This window comes from Mustela erminea, chromosome 1 (genome assembly GCF_009829155.1).
Source record: "Mustela erminea isolate mMusErm1 chromosome 1, mMusErm1.Pri, whole genome shotgun sequence".
NCBI classification, from domain to species: domain Eukaryota; kingdom Metazoa; phylum Chordata; class Mammalia; order Carnivora; family Mustelidae; genus Mustela; species Mustela erminea.
Window position 1 is genome coordinate 217944988 of NC_045614.1, and position 19014 is coordinate 217964001.

Below are 19014 nucleotides of genomic sequence, written 5' to 3' on the forward strand. Positions count from 1 at the left end.
ACCTGCACACGGCCACAGACAAGAGTTACAGTGGCTTCTCCTCAGAGAGCAGAGCGAAATATTTAAAGTGTTGAGAGGGAAAAAACAAAAACAAAAACACTTAGAATTCCGCATCCAGTGAAATTATCCTTTAAAAAAATAAAGAAGAAGGCCACCTTCGTGGCTCAGGCAGCTAAGCACCTGCCTTCAACTTAGGTCATGATTCCAGGGTCCTGGGATCGAGCCCCGCATCAGACTCCCTGCTCAGTGGGGAGCCTGCTTCTCCCTCTGCCTCTCCCCCTGCTTGTGCTCACTCTCTCTTTCTCTGACAAATAAATAAAATCTTTTGAGAAATGAAGCCTTTCTTAGACAACAACTGGAATTTGTTGCCAGTAGACCGGCCTCGAAAGAAATGTTAAAAGCTCTTTAGAGAAAAGGAGCATGAGTCAGAACTCAAATCTACTTAATAAAACGAAAGAGGTCTGAAGAAGGAGCAAGTGAAGGAAAAGTAAAAACTTGCTTTTCTTCTTCTTACTCCATCAGCAGTTCCCTCAAAGTAACAGCTGCCACGGCCGTCAGTGGTCACAGCCTGCAGGTGAGGAAACGCAAGGCAGCGGGACCCGAGCCAGAGAGGCAGGGATTGTGACCACCACGTGACCAGAAGGCCCCCCCTACCCCCCCGGGAGGCAGGGATCGTGACCACCACGTGACCAGAAGGCCCGCCTACCCCCTGGGGGCGGACACGGCGTTGTCTGAAAGTGGAAGTGGATTCCTCGTAAAGGCTCTGTGAGCTGTAGGGCAGCAACGAAAACCAGTGAAAAAGTAGTTCAGCTGATTTGCTACGAAAGGAGAGAAAATGGAACCATATAAAATGCTCGATGAAAACCATGCAAAGCAGAAAAAAAGGAGAAGAGAGAAACAGGACAAAGACCCAGGGCAGCAAATTGAGAAGAGTCACAAGTGTGGTCATTGTGCGTCCAATGGCATCTGTCATCACCATGACTGTCAATGGTCCACAGGCCCCCACGGAAGGACTGACTGTCAGAGCGGATCAAAGACATAGTTCAGCTGTCGGTAGTCCGTAAGAACCCACTTTAAATATAAAGATAAAGATAGAGTAAAATAAATGGACGAAGGAAGACATGCCATGTTACTGGTAGTGAGAAAGGAGAGTTGCTTTATTAACTTCAGACACAGCAACTTAGGACACAACCAGTGACCAGGGATAAAGAACAGATTTACGTGATAACAAGAGGGTCAGTCCTTCTAGCAGACATAACAATCCTTAACACATATGCACCTGACAACAGAGCGTCAAACTACGTGAGGCAAAGGGTGATAGAACTGCTAGCAGAAATAGATGAACCTGCTATTATGATTAGAAACTTTACCATTACTCAGATCACAGTGGAATTCAACCAGAAATCAGTAACAGAAAGGTAAATGGAAAATCCCTAAATAACCCGGAGATTAAACAACACACTGCTAGAGGACACATGGACCAAAGAAGACGTCGCAGGAGAAATTTTAAAATATTTGAACTAAATGAAAATGAAAATACAACTTACCAAAATTTGTGAGATGCAGCAAAAGCAGGACTCAGAGGGACATTTATAGTACTGGATATACGTTAGAAAAAAGAAAGATCTAAAATCAATCATCGGGGTGCCTGGGTGGCTCAGTGGGTTAAAGCCTCCGCCTTCAGCTCAGGACATGATCCCAGGGTCCTGGGATCAGGCCCTGCATCAGGCTCTCTGCCCAGCGGGGAGCCTGCTTCCCCCTCTCTCGCTGCCTGCCTCTCTGCCTATTTGTAATCTCACCCTATCAAATAAATAAATAAAATCTTTTTAAAAATAAATTAAATTTAGGGGTGCCTGGGTGGCTCAGTGGGTTAAGCCGCTGCCTTCGGCTCGGGTTGTGATCTCAGGGTCCTGGGATCGAGTCCCGCATCGGGCTCTCTGCTCAGCAGGGAGCCCGCTTCCCTTCCTCTCTCTCTGCCTGCCTCTCTGCCTGCTTGCAATCTCTCTGTCAAGTAAATAAATAAAATCTTTTAAATAAATAAATAAATAAATAAATAAATTAAATTTCAAAATAAAATAAAATAAAATCAATCTTCTAGGTTTCCACCTCAGGACACCACAAAAAAGAGAAACAAATTAAATCCATAATAAGCAGAAGAAATAAGAATTAAAACAGAAATCAATGAAACTGAATACAGAAACAAGTAGAAAAAAAAAAAATCAAGAAAACCAAAAGCTGTTTCTTTGAAAAGAATGACAGAGGACACATATTACTAATATCAGAAATGAGAAAAGGGACATCACTACAGATCCCATAGAAAGGATAATAACCAAATATCAGGAACACCTCAGTGGACAACCTGGGTGAAATGAACCTGCTCTTTGAAAGACAAAATCTGCGAAAACTCACACACGAAGGAACAGATCATCTGTAGAGGCCTCTATCTATTAAAGAAACTGAGTCAATACTTGATAATCTTCCAAAACAGAAAACACCAGGCCCAGATGGGTTCACTGGTGAATTCTACCAAATATTTAAGGGAGAAATTATACTAATTCTCTATAATCTCTCTCAGAGGACAGAAGCAGAGATATTTCCTAACTCATTCTTTGAGAACAGCATTACCCAAATACCAAAAACACGAAGACAAGAAAACTATAGGCCAATACCTCTCATGAACACAGATGCAAAAATCCTCAACAAAATATTAACAAATTGAATCCCAAAAAGCATATCTAGAATTGTATACCATGACCAAGTGGCATTTATCCTAGGTATAAAAGTCTTGTTCAATATTTGAAAATCAATTTATGTAATTTGTCATATCAACAGGCTAAAAAGAGAAATCACAAAATCATATCAATAGATGCAGAAAAAGCACTTGATAAAATTCAACACCCATTCATGATAAAACTCTCGGTAAACTAGGAATGGTTAATTGGACAAATCTGATAAACTTTGTTTCAGCTCAGGTTATGATCTCAGGTCACAATCTCAGGGCTGTGAGACTGAGCCCTATGATGGCCTCCATGATGGGCATGGAGCCTGCCATGGAGGACAGGAGAAGACAGGAAAGGATGAAAAATAGATTGGGGTGCCTGGGTGGCTCAGCCGGCTAAGCCTCCAACTCTTAGTTTCGGCTCAGGTCATGATCTCAGGGTCATGAGATTGAACCCTGCATGGGGGGCTCCGCAATGAGTCTGCTTCTTTCCCTCTCCCTCTGCCCCTCCCCTGCTCTTACACACACACACGAGCATTCTCTCTCTCTAATAAATAAATCTTAAAAAAAAAAAAAAAAGGTATACAGGTTGGAAAGAAAGAAATCAAACTGTCTTTGTCCACAGATGACATAATTGTCTACGCAGACAATCTAAAAGAATCAACCAAAAAACCCTCCTAGAACCAGTAAGATTATAGTAAGGTTTCAGGATACCACACAACCATACAAAAGCCAAGTGGTTTCCCATATACCAACAATGTACCTGTAGAACTGAAATTAAAAATGCAATACCACTCACCTTAGCACCTCCTAAAAATTAAGTACTCGGGTATATATCTAACAAGATATGTATAAGACCTGTATGAAGAAAACTAGAAAACTCTGATGAAGCAAATAACTAAATAAATGGAAGACAGAAAGAAAGGCAGATGGGAGGGAAGGGAAACAGACAGACAGACAGACAGACTGGGCCCTCGGAGTGGCACAGCTGGTTAAACATTCAACCCTGGTGTTAGCTCCGATCATGATCTCAGGGTCGTGAGATCCAACCCCACGTCGGGCCCTGGGCTCAGTGAGGAGTCTGCTGGGGTTTTTCTCTCCCTCTCCCTCTGTTCCTCCTCTGTTTCTCACTCAAATAAATAAATAAATCTGGAAGGAAGAAAGGAAGAAAAAGGGAAGGGAAGTAAGAAAAGAAAAGAAAAAGAAAAAATGGGTAGATTGATTCCACTTTCATGGACAGGAAGACCACATTGTCAAGACGTCTGCTCTCCCCAACTTGGTCGGCAGATGCACGAGTCCCAGTCGAAATCCCAGCAGGTTACTCCGGGGCTTAGCAAACTGATTATAAGGTTCTGTGCAGAGGCAGAGGGCGGGAAGAGCCGACATGGCACAGGAGAACGGATTGGAGGACCAACCCTACCTGGCTTCAGGCCTCACCATGAAGCTACGGGGGTCGAAACAGCGTGGTACTGGTGACAGAAAAAACAAAGAGGTGAATGGAACAGAACAGAGCTCAGTAACAGACCCGCACCAACACAGCCAGCGGACGCCGGACCAACAAACAAAGGCAACACAAGGAAGCAAAGATGGTCTCTTCAACAAGTGGCACTGGAACAACCAGACATCCGCGTATACGAAAATGAACCCAGACGCCAATCTTACGTGCGCCACAGAACTACGTCAACATGCGTCGCAGACCCCAACGTAAAATGCAGAACTGTAAAGCTACCAGGGAATAATGTCAGAGAACATCTGTGCCCCATACAGTGACACCTGTTTTCTAGACACAATACCAAGCTCCGTGAACGAAGTCACTGATAAGCTGGACGTCATCAAAATTAAAAACTTGTGTTCCGTGAAAGACCATGCCAGGAAAGTGAGAAGACAAGCCACGGACAGAGAGAAAATATTTGCAGAAGACGCATCTGATAGAGGAAAGTCTTCCAAAATACACAAAGAACTCTTAAAACTCAAAGCCACAGGAAGACTCGGACGGGCCGTGACAGCATGTCACTGAGGGACAGGAGCCGGTCTGAGAAGGCTGCATCCTGTGGGATCCCGGCGACAGGACTCACTGGCGAAGGCACAGCGGCGGGGCCGGTGGTGGATCAGTGGTTGCCAGGGTGGTGGGGGAGGAGAGAGGAACCAGGAGAACACAACAGATTTCTAGGCAGTGGAAACACTGTATGTTATTGCCCTGATGAACGTATGTCGTAACACAGCGGTCCAAGCAGACCAAGCGTACACACGAAGAGTTAATGCAGGTAAACTACAGTCTTCAGGCGATGATGAGATTATGAGGTGTCAGTGGAGGCTCACTGTTGGCAAAAAAAATTCTGGTGAGCGATGTTGGTGGTGGAGAAGACTACGTGTGGGGACCAGAGGGGATGTGGAAAATCTCTGTATCTTCCTCTAAATTTTGTTGTGAAACTAAAACTGCTCTAAAGATTTAAGTCTTTTTTTAAAATTCCCTATCTCTGGGTCTGAGGCACCCAAACTGCTGAAAATGAGCAGCCTTTGCTCACAGAGATGAAAAGGGAAGAGCCAAGTTACAGTCCAGAGAGCGAGAGGCCAAAAAGAGAAGTTGACTTGCAGTGCAAGAAACGTCCTGGTTCCAGAGGACCCAGGTCGGGCGTGCGCAGTGAAGAAAAACACGGCCGAGTGGCCTGCAAACCCGAAGGCGGCCAGAGACCATGATGGCAGGAGAGCCACTTCGGGACGGCGAATGCCGAGGTCCCAAGTGGGGTTTGAGGCGAACAGTCCACAGGTGCGCTCTGCTCCCCGGCAGATGGAAAACAGCCAGGCAAGCAAGCAAACGTCTCCGAATGCGAGTCTGCGCATCTCCCGCTGCAGGACAAGGGCTGCCGAGGAAGCGAGCACGGGCTCCGCGTGCTGGAACCGCAGGGACTAGGAGAGACGCAGCCCCACACAAAGCCTAGCCTCGGAAGCGGAGCAGCGGGCGAACTGGCCCCTAAGCCCTGACCTCGCACAGACCGCAGAGCAGGAGAGACAACGTGCAGTATCCAGAACACGTAGGAAACCACAGCCCGTCGGGAGAGATACAACCCTACGGAAAAGAGGCAACAGACGCGAACAGGTAATTCACAGGAACAAAACTGTTGCAGACCTGCGCCTCGCTGGAAACATCCACCCAGAGACAGGCAGGAGGATCTAGAGAACAGTCTTTCCAAGAGGGGAACAGAGAACGAAACACTGAGGAGGGCCGGGGGGCCCGGAACGCCGCTGTCGGGGTTGGTGCAGGCTGGGGTGGCCATGCGGCAGCCGCCTCACCCGGGAGCGTGCGCTCCTTCCCTGCCCCATGCCGCTCTCTGCGTCCGGTTCCTGGAGCGGCGCTCGCACGGGCGGGCAAGGAGGAGTTCGCCACAGACGCTCCCTACGCCGCTCCGCGTGGGCGGTAAAGCCTGCAAATAACCCAGTGCCCGGCAGTCGGGGATCAGACAAGCCAACCGTCCCGCGTTTTCCCGTGCAGGACACTTGAAAGGAATTACCTAGAGCCACAGACACACGTGTGAGCACATACGCAGAACTGCAGGAGTCACGCGCTGTGCTGTAGCGGACTGCTCACGGACATGTATCTGTTGGTAGAAAATACCAGAAGAGACTCCGGAATCTGCTTCCAGATAAGGCGGAAGCCACAGCCCGCCCTCTGGTCCCGCGGAGCGCAGCTAAGAATTCTGAACAGAAAGCACGGCGCGGCGCGTGAAACCCCAGACAGGCAAACCGGAGCAAGCGGGCGGACCAGGAAGTGCAGAATTCCGAGAGCAGCGACCACCAGTGAGTTCACCCTCTGGCCCCCGAGCTCAGGGGCGGCACTGACGCACCGGACACCGCTCGGGCAGGGGTGCGGGGAAGGGCTCTGCAGAGCACGGGGCCCCCACGTCACCCCAGCTATGTGAAAGGAAATCCTCCCCGGCCCTGGACGCTGCGGAAGTGCAGGACGCGGCGGGGCGCGCAGAACCCCAGCAGCCCAGGCGAAGGGGAAACCCAGTCCCCGTCCCGCGGCGGGGAGTTCAGCAATCGGGCAGGCCACCCCACAAGGCTGTTCAGAAGCCCTGGCCTCACGCCAAGTGCCGCGTGTCAGTCTAATCACAAGCAGCATATCCCAGCCTGGGGACGAAACGGCCGGCGACAAGCCAGGCGTCAGGCAGGCACGGGTGGCACCAGAGGGCAGTTCTGAAGCCGGAAGTAACCCAAAAGGCTGGTCAGAGCTTGTGACGGGAACCCAACCAGGCTGACGGCCTGCTCAAACAAAACGACGCTTTCTCCTCGGTTTCTGCAGGACCTGGGGTATCCCCATATTCCAATGTCCACAGTACGACCCCAAATTACTCTGCACACGAAGAAACGGGTAAAATCCCAACTCACAAGGGAAAAGACAACCAAGAGACACCAGCCAAGATGACAGAGACTTTAAAGAAGCTACTAGAAACAATGCTCCAAGGAGGAAAAGCAGCCACTCAGAATGAACAGTGTGGTGGGAGGAAGCCTAAAATGGCCAGACATCTCCTGCCCTAGTCCCCGGGGCTGGACGCAGAGCGAAACACCCTGATTGTGCTAAGTCCTATGGCTGACAGTGACAGCAAACAGAACAGACATGACCCATCAAGGGACTCGGAGTCCATTAAGAGGGAGTTCATCGCGTGATCTCTAACTTACACCCATGAGCCCCTCAAAAGCACCGCATTCTCTCCAGCTGGTAGAAGAGGAAGTCCAAGAGCTTCCCAATATAGGAAGGATTCAGTGAGCTCGTGGAGCTTGGAGACGGGTGGCTCGTGTGATCAGAAATTCAGTGAGCCCGGAAGCTAGAAAAGCCACACGTGACAGCCAGCAAGGAATAAGAGCCGCAGACCTACAAGAGCAAGGGACAGGATTCGCTGGCAGCCTGAACGTTCCTACAAGCCTCCCGCCTGGAGCCTCTGGAAAAGAGTCAACACCGCGACTCTGGCCAGAGATCCTCATCAGAGACCCTGGTAAGTCCCCGCACCGGACTCCGACCTACAGAACCGAGAAGGACATGTTGTTTGAACCACCAGGTTTTTACCCAGCAGAAACCCAATCCGATTTTCGTACCTGGCTGTGGGACACTGCTGTCACAAACACCTCCAAGCTCACTCTGGGGGCAATTAACAGAACCCTGAAGCGTCACATAATAGTATCTGGGGCTCACTGACTACTCTAACGGGTGAGAATATTCTTTTCACTTCTTAGGATTTTTCTGAAACAGCAGTGAATAAAGAATGCATCCCTTAATTTCCACGTCATGTGTTTCTTCTGCTTTTTTGGAACTGTTGACAAATTACCTGTGTTTACTTGCAAAAGAAGCCCAGTCAGCAAATTCTAACTAATAAGTAAATAACCACAAGCTTTTTAATACCGTCCAGCGTACACTTTGAGTTTGGTGCACTGTCCCGGCCTCAGGTCCCCCAGAAGCTGCAGCACGGTGTCCAACAGAGCCCGGCTTGAGTTAACCAAGAATTCTCGACCACACGCAATGGCGGCCACATCTGCAACAGAAAGATAAGACGGAGCATCAAAATCACTGTTCCTTCAGAGCCTGGGAAAGCCTGCCTGAGACGGAGTGTTTTTTGCTCTGTCTCCTAACGGACCTACTGAAAATGCAGACTAGCCCTCGAAGTTCGACCAAACGGCCATCCGGGAGCTGACAGCCCAGAGAATAACTGACAGGCACAACAGTCACCAAGACGCTGAGTTATGTCCCCCGTGCTTAGCAGACACCGCGTCGGGGGAATAGAGCTCAGGATCTAAGTATGTCTGCAACCTGACCGCAGCACGCTCCGGGGCCTGGATTCAACAGCTCAGGGCAGGCAGGGTTCACACAGAAGGAGGACGCATCCAGCTCCATCCGGGACCAAACACACTGAAAGCCATTTTCAACCCTGGGAGTGAAAGCCTAACGACTTTGAACCACAGTAGCAAACTGAAATCATGAGATCAAAAAAGAGTATGACCACTAATCCTGAAAAAGCCCTTTTCTAAATTTTACATCCTATTGTGGGCCGGCAAGTATCACGTTTCTGCAGGCCGGAGGCCCTGATGAGACCAGGTAATCCCACCGGCCCCCACTGGAATTCCAAGGCCGCAGCTCCTGCTGGCTCTGTCAATACTAGTGAACACCCATCTGGCCACATCGGCGCTCCCCGCGTTTATTTGTGTCTGTGCTGCTGAGACTTTTCTTTAGCTAGGTCTAACAATAAAGCATGATCCACAGGGACTAAAATTGCCAGCTCAGACAACCAGGCCAAACTTGGAGAGAAGCAGGGCAGCAGCAGCCTTGGCCGCCCCCTGACCCCGACGGGCAGCTTCCAGTAATCCACAGGTCAACGCGGCATCTCAGGTGATTCTCACAGGTCTCCTTCACTAGTTTCAGAACTTTTCTTCTGTTTTCAGTTTGCTGTTAATTATCAAGAATGGAGGATTAAAAAAATTAAAAAAAGAATGGAGGATGAACTTTATCACTTATTTGTTCTGCCTTTGATTGACTACAATCTGAAGACGAACATAAAATTTCATCTGTGCTACCAGATCAGCTCATGGCATCAATCCTGGACGCTCCTCTTTCTTTTCGTCTATCCAGAAATAAACCCTCGTTTTATTTTCCTCAACTGATTTTCAAGAAGGGTATCAAAATAATTGAATGAAGAAAGGACAAATAAATAATCTTTTTAATAAATGGTGCTGGGACAACTGGATATTCACATGCAAACCAATGAAGTTGACATCATATATGATAACTGACTCAAAATGGACCAAAGTCCTAAATATCCAGCTAAAACCAAAAAGTCTTGGAAGAAAACATAGGGATAAATCTTCATGGCCTTGGATCAGACAATGGTTTCTCAGATATGACACCGAAAACACAAGCAACTAAAGAAAAAAAAGACTGGATATCATCAAAATTTAAAACTTCTGTACTTCAAAGGACACTATCAAGAAAGTAATAAGGCGGGGCACCTGGGTGGTTCCATGGGTTGGGCCTCTGCCTTCAACTCGGGTGGTGATCTTGGCGTCCTGGGATTGAGCCCCGCATGGGGCTCTCTGCTCAGCGGGGAGCCTGCTTCACCCCACCCCCACCCCCCGGCTGCCTCTCTGCCTACTTGTGATTTCTGTCAAATAAATAAATAAAATCTTAAAAAAAAAAAAAAAAAAAAGAAAGTAATAAGGCAACTGACAGAATCAGAGAAAAATTTTGTAAATCACGTGTCTGATAAGGGACTGGTATCTGGAATATACAGAAAACTCTTACAGATCAATAATAAAAAGATAAGTAACTCAATTTCAAAATGGGCCAAAGTGTTGAATAAACATTTCCCCAAGGAAGACATACAGATGGCCAAGTACGTGAAAAGATGTTCAACAGTTCTGGCCAGCAGGGAAATGCACATGAAAGCCAGTGAGATCCCACTTCACGCCCACTAGGATGGCCACGATCAGAAAGTTAATTAAAAACACTGACGAGTGCGCAGAGCAACTGCAGCCCTCGGGCATCGCTGGTAGGCCTGGAAAATGAGCTGAAAGCCCTCTGAAGTGGCTGAAACCCTATGATCATGTGACCCCAGGAATCCCACTCCTACTACCCGCCCAACAGAAACGCAAACACACGTCCACACCAAAACATGGACACAGACGTTCACAGCGTCATTATTCATAACAACAAAGTAGAAGCTACCCAGACACCCTTCAGTTGATGGATAAGGGACAAGGAGTAAGTGCGGTTCGGCCACACACTGGAAACCCAGTCATACACAGGAACGACGCGGACAAGCCTCGAAAACACGACACTGAGTGGGAGAAGCCCAGCACAGAGGACCCCATACGCTGTGATTATACCATGTAAAAGCCGAGAACAGACCGGTCCAGAGACAGAAAGCAGATCAGTGGTCACCTGGAGCCTGGCGAATGGCGGTACTGGGGAGCGACGGCCATTAGCGGGATTCCTTCCTTTCTTCTCAGGGGGACAAAAAGGACTCAAAGTGGACTGTGGACATGGAGGCAAATCACATGATGCCATCAAAGTGCACACTTTAAACTGGCAAATTGTAGAGTAGATTATTACATCTCAGAAAAGCTGTTTAAAATAACAGTAGCAACACAAATACAGTTTTCGTGTTTGATAAGTTACGTAGTCTCGGCTGCTCACCTCGGACTTGCTTCCTACAAAACTCTCATTGACAGCACTAACATGACACCACACTTTCTTAAAGAAACATAAGCAAGTTTCCTCTAACTTTAATACTGTGACCTTTGCTTTATTGTTTGGTTTTTGTTTCTTTGCATTTGCTGTGGTGGCTTCTTACTTAGTCAATCATTCAGTTGTCAGGGGCAAGGGAGAGAGCTGGGGGCCATGGGCAATCTCCCCGTGAAAGCACCGCCTCTGTGCGCCATTTACGGAGACGCCCTTCGGAGCTGAGAGGGTGCCCAGTCCCACTGGGAAGTAGCCTCCAGAAGGCAGTTTTGCTCATAGTTTGGGGGATCTAGCTCCTGCGGGACTACAGAAGGATGACTTGTAGAAATCCCAGAGAATTCTCTTGTACACAGATTATAGCTGAGGGGAATATTAGTTTGTCCAAACTTGTATATGATTCAAGAAATAAGCAAGAATGAACTGTGGTCTCTATGGGGAAAAGATTCTGATTCTATGGACAGAATCCAATAACTAGAGCAAAAGCCAAAAGAGTTCTGCTAAATCTTTACAAAACTTTCTCAGTGCCCTCTAGCAGAAGCCTCAGAAGGCCACAGGCCAACGGCGACCAGCTTCAAAGAAAAAGGACTGGTTATTCCTTGTACCAGTCCTTCCCATCACCTAGTATCACCTGCTTTTAAAAAGCCTACTGGTCAAGGCTACGCACTTATCCAAGATCTGTGAACACGTAACAAAATAATCGTATCCCATTTTGCTGAGCTGCCCAACCACATGCCACCTACCCTCCCGCTGGAACAGGTTAATGCTCATGTTCCTTTACTGTCCCTTCTATAAAGTTGGCCAACATACCTCGAAAAACCAACAGTTCACCCAGAAAGTTACATCCGCAGGGATTCACTGAGTTCCACACTACTTCTCTCGGATCGTAACCCCAGATCTGAAGGATACCTGGACAGTCTTTGTCGGGATCCCTCTGATCCAACATGCACATCAACTGCCTCCTCCGTCCCATTAATCCAGAAAACTCCAGGGTAGACTATAACTGTTTCCTCCCTGAGCAAGATGAAGAGGGGTGTGAGCGTGTAAGGAAACAGTCCGGTTCCACGACACGGCTCATCATCCAGGCCACACGATGTCAGCTGGAGGGAAGCTCTTATCTAAGGAAGGATTACCAGATATCCAACATTATCCAAGACCAACCGCTGAACGACAACTAAGAAAATTTCTATGACTAACCAGAATGTAGATAATGCATTCCTAATTCCCCTGATTTTGCAAGACCTCTGTGCGACCCGACTAAATCCAGTATGTCAGAACCAGGCCTGTGGAACACAGAAACAAAAAAGCCCTTCGATGACCCTAAAACACTTTTCAATAATTACCTCTCACACCCCAGATGTGAGAGGTCATTAGTTAATTTAAATAATTATTCAATTAAATAAATAAATTAGATAATTGATTTAATTAATTAAATCTGTCTATGTACATGAAAGGTTACGGTCATGACCTAGTGCAGTGGTTCTCAGAGTGACACAGAATGCTGATTTTGCCCTGAGGAGACACTTGAGGACATCTGGAAGCACTTTTGATTGTCACACTTCGGGGGCTAACGATGGCCTCTCTAAGGGTAGAGTCTAGGCATGCTGATGACTTCCTACAACACAAAGGAAGGCCCCCCAATGGAAGATTCTAGTGCTGAGGTTGAAAAGTGATGCTCTAGGCACAGGCACAACCGCTCAAGCCCAGGGTTAGCACAGACCTCAGTCACCACGTGGGGTCTGACAGTCCCCTGAGAAGACGAAACCGAGGGTCCCAGACACAAAAACACGGGGCTGGCCAGAGGCAGAAGCGGAAACGGCCACTGGGCGTCGCGTCCCAGCCCACCTTCTCCCCCACACTGCTTGCCTGTGGTAGTGCCAGGACGTGGGAGGACAAGGAGAAGCGGCAACAGGGAGAGGCGACTGTCACGGACACAAGAGTCTCTGCTATCGAGTCTCAGGTGCTCTGATGTCCACGACATGCGTGAGTTTACTTGTCTGTAAATTTTAATTTTTTCTAAGTTTTTCTTTCCATTCCAGGAAGTTACATAGTATAGTATTAGCTTCCGGTGTACAGTACAGCGATAGAACACTTCCGTCCATCACCAGTGCTCATGAGGACAGGTGTCCCCCAACGCCCCATCCCCCACTTCCCCCAGCCCCCGCCCACCTCCCCTCCGGTGACCACCAGTTTGTTCTCTAGAGTGAAGAGTCTCTTTCTTGGTTTCTCTCTCTCTCTTTCCCCCTCTGCTCATTTGTTTCTTAAATTCCACATATGAGTGAGATCATAGGGTATTTGTCTTTCTCTGACTTATCTCACGTAGCTCTGTGAAAAATGCTGTGACACTCTATACAGAAAACCTGAAAGACTCCACCAAAAATCTGCTGATAAACAAATTTAGCCAAGTCTCAGGATACAAAATCAACACACAGAAATCTATTGCATTTCTATACATCAATAATGAAGCAGCAGAAAGAGAAATTAAGAAAACAAGCCCATTTACAACTGTACCAAAAACAGTAAGACGCCTAGGAATAGGGGCACCTGGGTGGCTCAGATCGTTAAGTGCATCTGCCTTTGGCTCAGGTCATGATCTCCAGATCCTGGGACGAAGCCCCGAGTCAGGTTCCCAGCTCAGCAGGAAGTCTGCTTCTCTCTCTCCCTCTGCCTCTCCCCCTGCTTGTGCTTGCTCTCTCTCTCTCTCTCTCTCCCAAATGAATACACAAAATCTTAAAAAAAAAAAAGACACCTAGGAATACACTGAACTAAAGAGGTGAAAGACCTGTATCCTGAAAATCATGAAACACTGATGAAAGAAATTAAAGACGACACGAAGAAATGGAAAGGCATCCCATGCTCATGGATTGGAAGAACAAATATTGTCAATATGTCTATACTACCCAAAGCAATCTACACACTTAAGGCAATCCCTATCAAAATACCAAGCACATGTAGATGTTTTTAAAGACTCCTTGTTTTAGAAGGCAGAGGATCTATGTGACAACTGAGCCAAGGTTACTGCACTGCCTGCTCCGCAGAGGACAGTCTTGGTATGAGAGATGCATAAGCCCCCATGGTCTCTGTGAAGCAGGACTTTAATGAAGTCATCTTCCAGTGAAATTCACAAGATATAAATGACAAATTTAAGTGGGTACTTCCCAATTCTTTATGAGTTCCCACGTGAGCCCCTCCGAGTCGAAATAAGTAAGGTCAAACTGAGTTCGTATGTTCGGCAACAAGGCTGCTTTACCTGCTGGCCAGCCACCTCAGCCCCACACGCCAGCCAGCAATTCCAGCAGCTCGGACTCACAACTTAGCAGAATGACAAATTACATTCATCACAGGGCTTTGGGGTCCCAGCAAACAGCAGAGAATCCAATCGCCAAGTCTGCCTTCTGTTTAAAAAAAGACCTCAAAACAGGGTACCTGGGGGGCTCCGTTAGTTAAGCAACTGCCTTCAGCTCAGGTCATGATCCCAAGGTCCTGGGCTGGACTCCCACACTGGGCTCCCCTGCTCTGCGGGGAGCCTGCTTCTCTTTCTCCCTCTGCCTGCCACTCCCCCTGATTAACGCACGCACGTGCGCGTGCGCACTCTCTCTCTGTGTCAAATAAATAAAATATTTTTTTAAAAAAATACCTTAAAACAATTTAAAAAGTGGAGCAACACAAGCCCCCTCCTTCCGAAGGTGCCGTGCAAGCCTAGAAAGGGGCAGGGCTGAATCAGGACTGGCCCAGACACCGATGAAGTCTCTATATCCAGTTCAAAGCAGTGTTATCAATTTTTTTTAAATCACCAATTTTTAAGGGATTATGAAGAAAATGTCTACACAGGATCTACCTCATTCGGATTTCAGTAATGAGGGATAATGCCATGAGGAAAAATAAGATTTCGTCTCTCTTTCCCAGCAGAGAATGGCCCTAAGAGTGGCACAGGATAGGGCACAGAGGAAAGAGCGACAGAACAGAGCGAAAATACCGCGAGTAAATCTGACAGTCACAGCAACAGATCTGTCTCACTGAGTTCAGAACAGGGATACTCACTGCTACCTATCACTTCCCACTATACTGAGGTAGTGTTTATTAATTATCTAGTTATCCGGCTTTATCACTTACAGCAGGTTTGCCACAGAACTCTACCTTAGAGTAACTATACTCGTTGGGAGACTGTTGGGGTTTTCGGAATCCTTTAATTACTCTACCAAAACAGCAGCAAGAGCTCCGCTTATGCTTAAGGCTCCTACTTTAACCAGATGTTAATAAAGTGATTCCAAGTAACAAGCAGCTAACGTACGGTTTTGTTTTGCCTCCTTTCCAGGCACAGAACTGAAGAGAACACGCCAGCCCATCCTGTGCTTCCCAGATCAGTCTTCTTCCTGACCGAGTATATCCCAATCGCCTGGGCGATGCCCCGCAACACACACACTGAGTGGCTACCCCAGACCCACCCGACCAGGTTCTGTGGGGTCAGAACCTCAGGACACTGAAAACGTTCCCGGGAGACGTTCCTACTCACACAGCTGGGCCGTATTCGCCACCCCAGACACACGGCTAGCAGTCCCCGCGTCTCCGAAGGACGACTTACTTGTCACGATCCCAGCCAGAGCAAACACAAACTGATTCTCATCAGAATCCGGCTCCTTGACATCCCCATCCAGCGACTTCACAAAACTCTCCATGGTCTGACCAGTGATGCTGAAAAACTTCAAAGCTTTCTCCTGAAAGTGTGGAAAGGAAAGGGTCACACCCCTGTGCAAATACTGGTGCAAAACACAAGGGCACAACAGGAAGCCTCCGCGTGAAGGACAGAAGCAGTTCTTAAAAGTCCACTCCCTCGTTACAAGTTCCCATATGGAAAAGAGCAAAAAAGAGGAAGTCTGGAATCCGTAGAAAAATTACGCTGCAGCCCGACGGAAAGAGCAAAATGAAATACACGGGAGGGAACGGAGCAACCTTGCGCAGTGGTGGAAGTACCAGGGGGGTTCACCCCGAGTCCACTAGGAATATGTGAGAAAAATACATTCTCTGTTGGGTCCAGGCAGGAAACCACAGGTTTCAGCCACTGGAGAAGAGCTTTTCAAACAGAATGTTAAGAGAAGCGCCAGCACGTCGGGAGACGGCGGCAGTGAGCAGGTGGGCGGGCACCTCGCATCTCTGTTACTCAGCGCAGGTCCCTCCCAGCACCCCGAACCGCTGAAGTGCCTCCCGGGGGCACTCGGGTTCAGGGAGACCTTCAAGGCCGACGCACCCACCAACCGCACAAGGCAGCTCCACGGCTCCACAGTGTTGTGAGACCGGGTTGTGGGGATGGCACAGCTCTGGAAATGGGCTCAAGCCAGCGCGCTGCACACTCACAGCGGCTGGGTTTTACGGTAACTGAGCCTAATAAAGCCCCACAGATGTTAAGACACAATTCGTCTGCACCTAAAGTCATGCGTAACTTGTTTCTCCAGGCCGCGAGGCCTCCTGTCAAACCTTCCTGCACCTGTTCCCCGTGCACAACCTCACCGTCCGCCTAGAGCGCAGCCACACGCGCCGGCCCCTCTGGCGCTCAGGCACCGAGCCTGCCTTCCCCGCAGTGCACAGCAGGGCCCTGCCTGCGCCACGAGGCCAGCGTTCCAGTAAGTCCTCCCGCCTCGCTCCCACGCCTGCCCCTCCTATCTACCTCACTCGAGGTCGGCACCATCTTCCCGAAGTCTCTCGCCCCGTCACTCTCTTTCTCAAGACCCTCGGGGGTCCAGTCGTGCCACCTACTGGGTAAAATCAGCAACCTGGCACCTGAGGCCTTCCAAAATCACACGCCGTCCTTGCTTTGTGACGTTACCGCCCCCAACCCTACCGTGCTAACCCCCCGCTCTGGGTCCACTGACCCAGGCACCGTCCCTAAATCTAACTTCAGGCTTCTCAGCCCGTGTCTCTGAGGATGCCACTCCTCTCCCCTCCCCATGATTCCAGCTCCCTTGACCCTGATTCCAGCTCCTCAAAGCCCATGTCAGATCTCTCCTGCTCTGGGAAGCTTTGAGAGAGAGAGAGAGTACTATTAACACACGTATGTAAAGTAACATGTAACTTTCAACAAATCAAATACCATGTTAGCAGGAAATAACCTGCGTTACAGGGTGGATATGACAACCTCTGTGAACCCCGTTAAGTGTATGCGGAAGTCAAGGAACGAGCGTGAAGTGCGACGGTCTGGGACAGGAGGGTCTTCTGTCGTTCGCCTTACATACCCCCAGAGCCCCAGCTCTCACAGGCCCCTGCACACCGCCACGCCAACGCTACCGGACGGATGAACGGAAGACGTGGACGTCATCTGTGGGCACCTTAGAGGACACACGGAGCCCTCTGGGGCCCCTCCACACGGATGGGCGATACGCGGGAGCGCAGGGGGCATGCTTACTCCTCCCAGAATGGCCTTGACCACGTCTTCACTGCTGGAGACGCCCCACAGCAGGGTGCAGGCCGCCGCCCCCATCTCCGTGCAGTACTCTGCCTGCTGCAGGAGCTGCTGCCTCGCTTCGTTCAGCTGCTGTCGAAGAGCGAGCTTCTCCTAAAATCAGAACAGAGTAAGATCCGCCAAATGAACAGCATTCAACCTTCAAATACCTCTACCAGGTTTCTCACTCAAACTGTTTTTAAAAAATGCATGCGGGGGCACCTGGGTGGCTCAGTGGGTTAAGCCTCTGCCTTCAGCTCGGGTCATGGTCTCAGGGTCCTGGGATCGAGCCCCGCGTCGGGCTCTCTGCTCAGCGGGGAGCCTGCTAACCCCTTCTGCCTGCCTCTCGGCCTACTTGTGATTTCTCTCTCTATGTCAAATAAATAATCTTTAAAAAAATAAAGATTAAAATTAAAAAATTAAAAATGCATGCAGAATTACAGGAAACAGTTGGCAAATGAAAACTAATCCTTAGACAGTCACGATCCATATTTTTTAAAAGTTCCAAGGAAAAATAACACTCTTTAAAAAAGAATGCACTGCTGCATTAGAGCTTGTAAGTTTCACCAAAGACTTGAACCAGCTTCAACTAAAACGAAACGTAAAGCACCAAGAGTTGACACCAGTGGGGGCACCTGAACCAAGTAACAACTGAATGCGGCGATCCACAGAGCAGCGTTTGCAGTAGAAGGGCCCCCTCCAGTCGGCTCACTCGAGTGGAAGGACAGCAGATGACACAGCTAAGCCCGGCTAGGACATCTGGGGCAGAGACAGGGAGAAGTGGGAAGGATCCGCCCAGGCATGCCGGTGCCAGTGTGAGGGAACATGAGGGCCAGCCGGCAGACCTCAGCCAGGACTGCTAACAGTGAACCATCCTCCTGATGTGCCCTTAGACCTTACGATCACTCCTAGACTCGTGCCACGTGGCTCTTGGCTCGTATGGGGCTTCCTGGCCTCCCCAGCCTCCACTCCTGGTTGCACTGTTGCTGTTACCTGAAGTTCCCTCAAAAGGTGAGAGCGCTCCCTTAAACTCAAGAAATACAGAAACCTGGTGGCTCAGTCAGTTGAGCGTCCAACTCTTGATTTCAGCTCAGGTTCCGCTCTCAGAGTGGTGGGATCGAGCCCCATGTCAGGCCTGACAGTCAGCTGGGGGTCTGCTTCCTTCTCCCTCTGCACCCCCTCCCATTTGCATACACGCATGCTCTCTCTCAAATAAATCTTTTTTGAATAGTTAAAGTGTTTTAGATGTTTTAGGTTTTTCTTTCAGAGAGGTGAGTGCAGGTCAGTTAGCGGGGAAGAAAAGGAAGCAGTGGGCCACAAATCAAACAGCTGCCTTCACAGCTGGACGGAGGGCGGTCCATTCACAGCTCCCGGGGAAGAGGTATTTGGTATGCAGAGGACCATACACATCCAGACCTATATTCACACTCACTGTAGGAGAAAAGATGGTCACTGAACTGACGAAACACGCTAATACTGCCTTAGGTGATTACAAACCCTGGTTTCATCCTAATAACTAGTCTGGATTCCTAGATGTGTTCCTCAGGGGTCTGCAGCTGAACCCACAGAAGTCAGGGGGACATGTGCAAACCTACATCAAGCACTCCCTTTCCGAAATCTAGCTTTTCTCACAGTTGAAGC

At 48.8% G+C, this 19014-nt stretch overlaps 1 protein-coding gene across 7 annotated transcripts in view; it reads right to left on the reverse strand.

Moving 5' to 3' along the window:
• The window catches only part of HSF2BP (heat shock transcription factor 2 binding protein), a 100211-nt gene that overhangs the window by 54809 nt on the left and 26388 nt on the right, over window positions 1-19014 (reverse strand). For 5 of the 7 annotated variants that reach the window (XM_032356338.1, XM_032356368.1, XM_032356348.1 and 2 more), the window contains exons 4-6: window positions 17338-17487; window positions 15523-15655; window positions 8115-8244 (exon numbers count right to left, since the gene is read on the reverse strand). In XM_032356338.1, the coding sequence (XP_032212229.1) occupies window positions 8115-8244; window positions 15523-15655; window positions 17338-17487 (413 nt within the window). The remainder of the gene's footprint in view (window positions 1-8114; window positions 8245-15522; window positions 15656-17337; window positions 17488-19014) is intronic. The other 2 variants (XM_032356358.1, XM_032356343.1) reach the window with 1 other exon arrangement.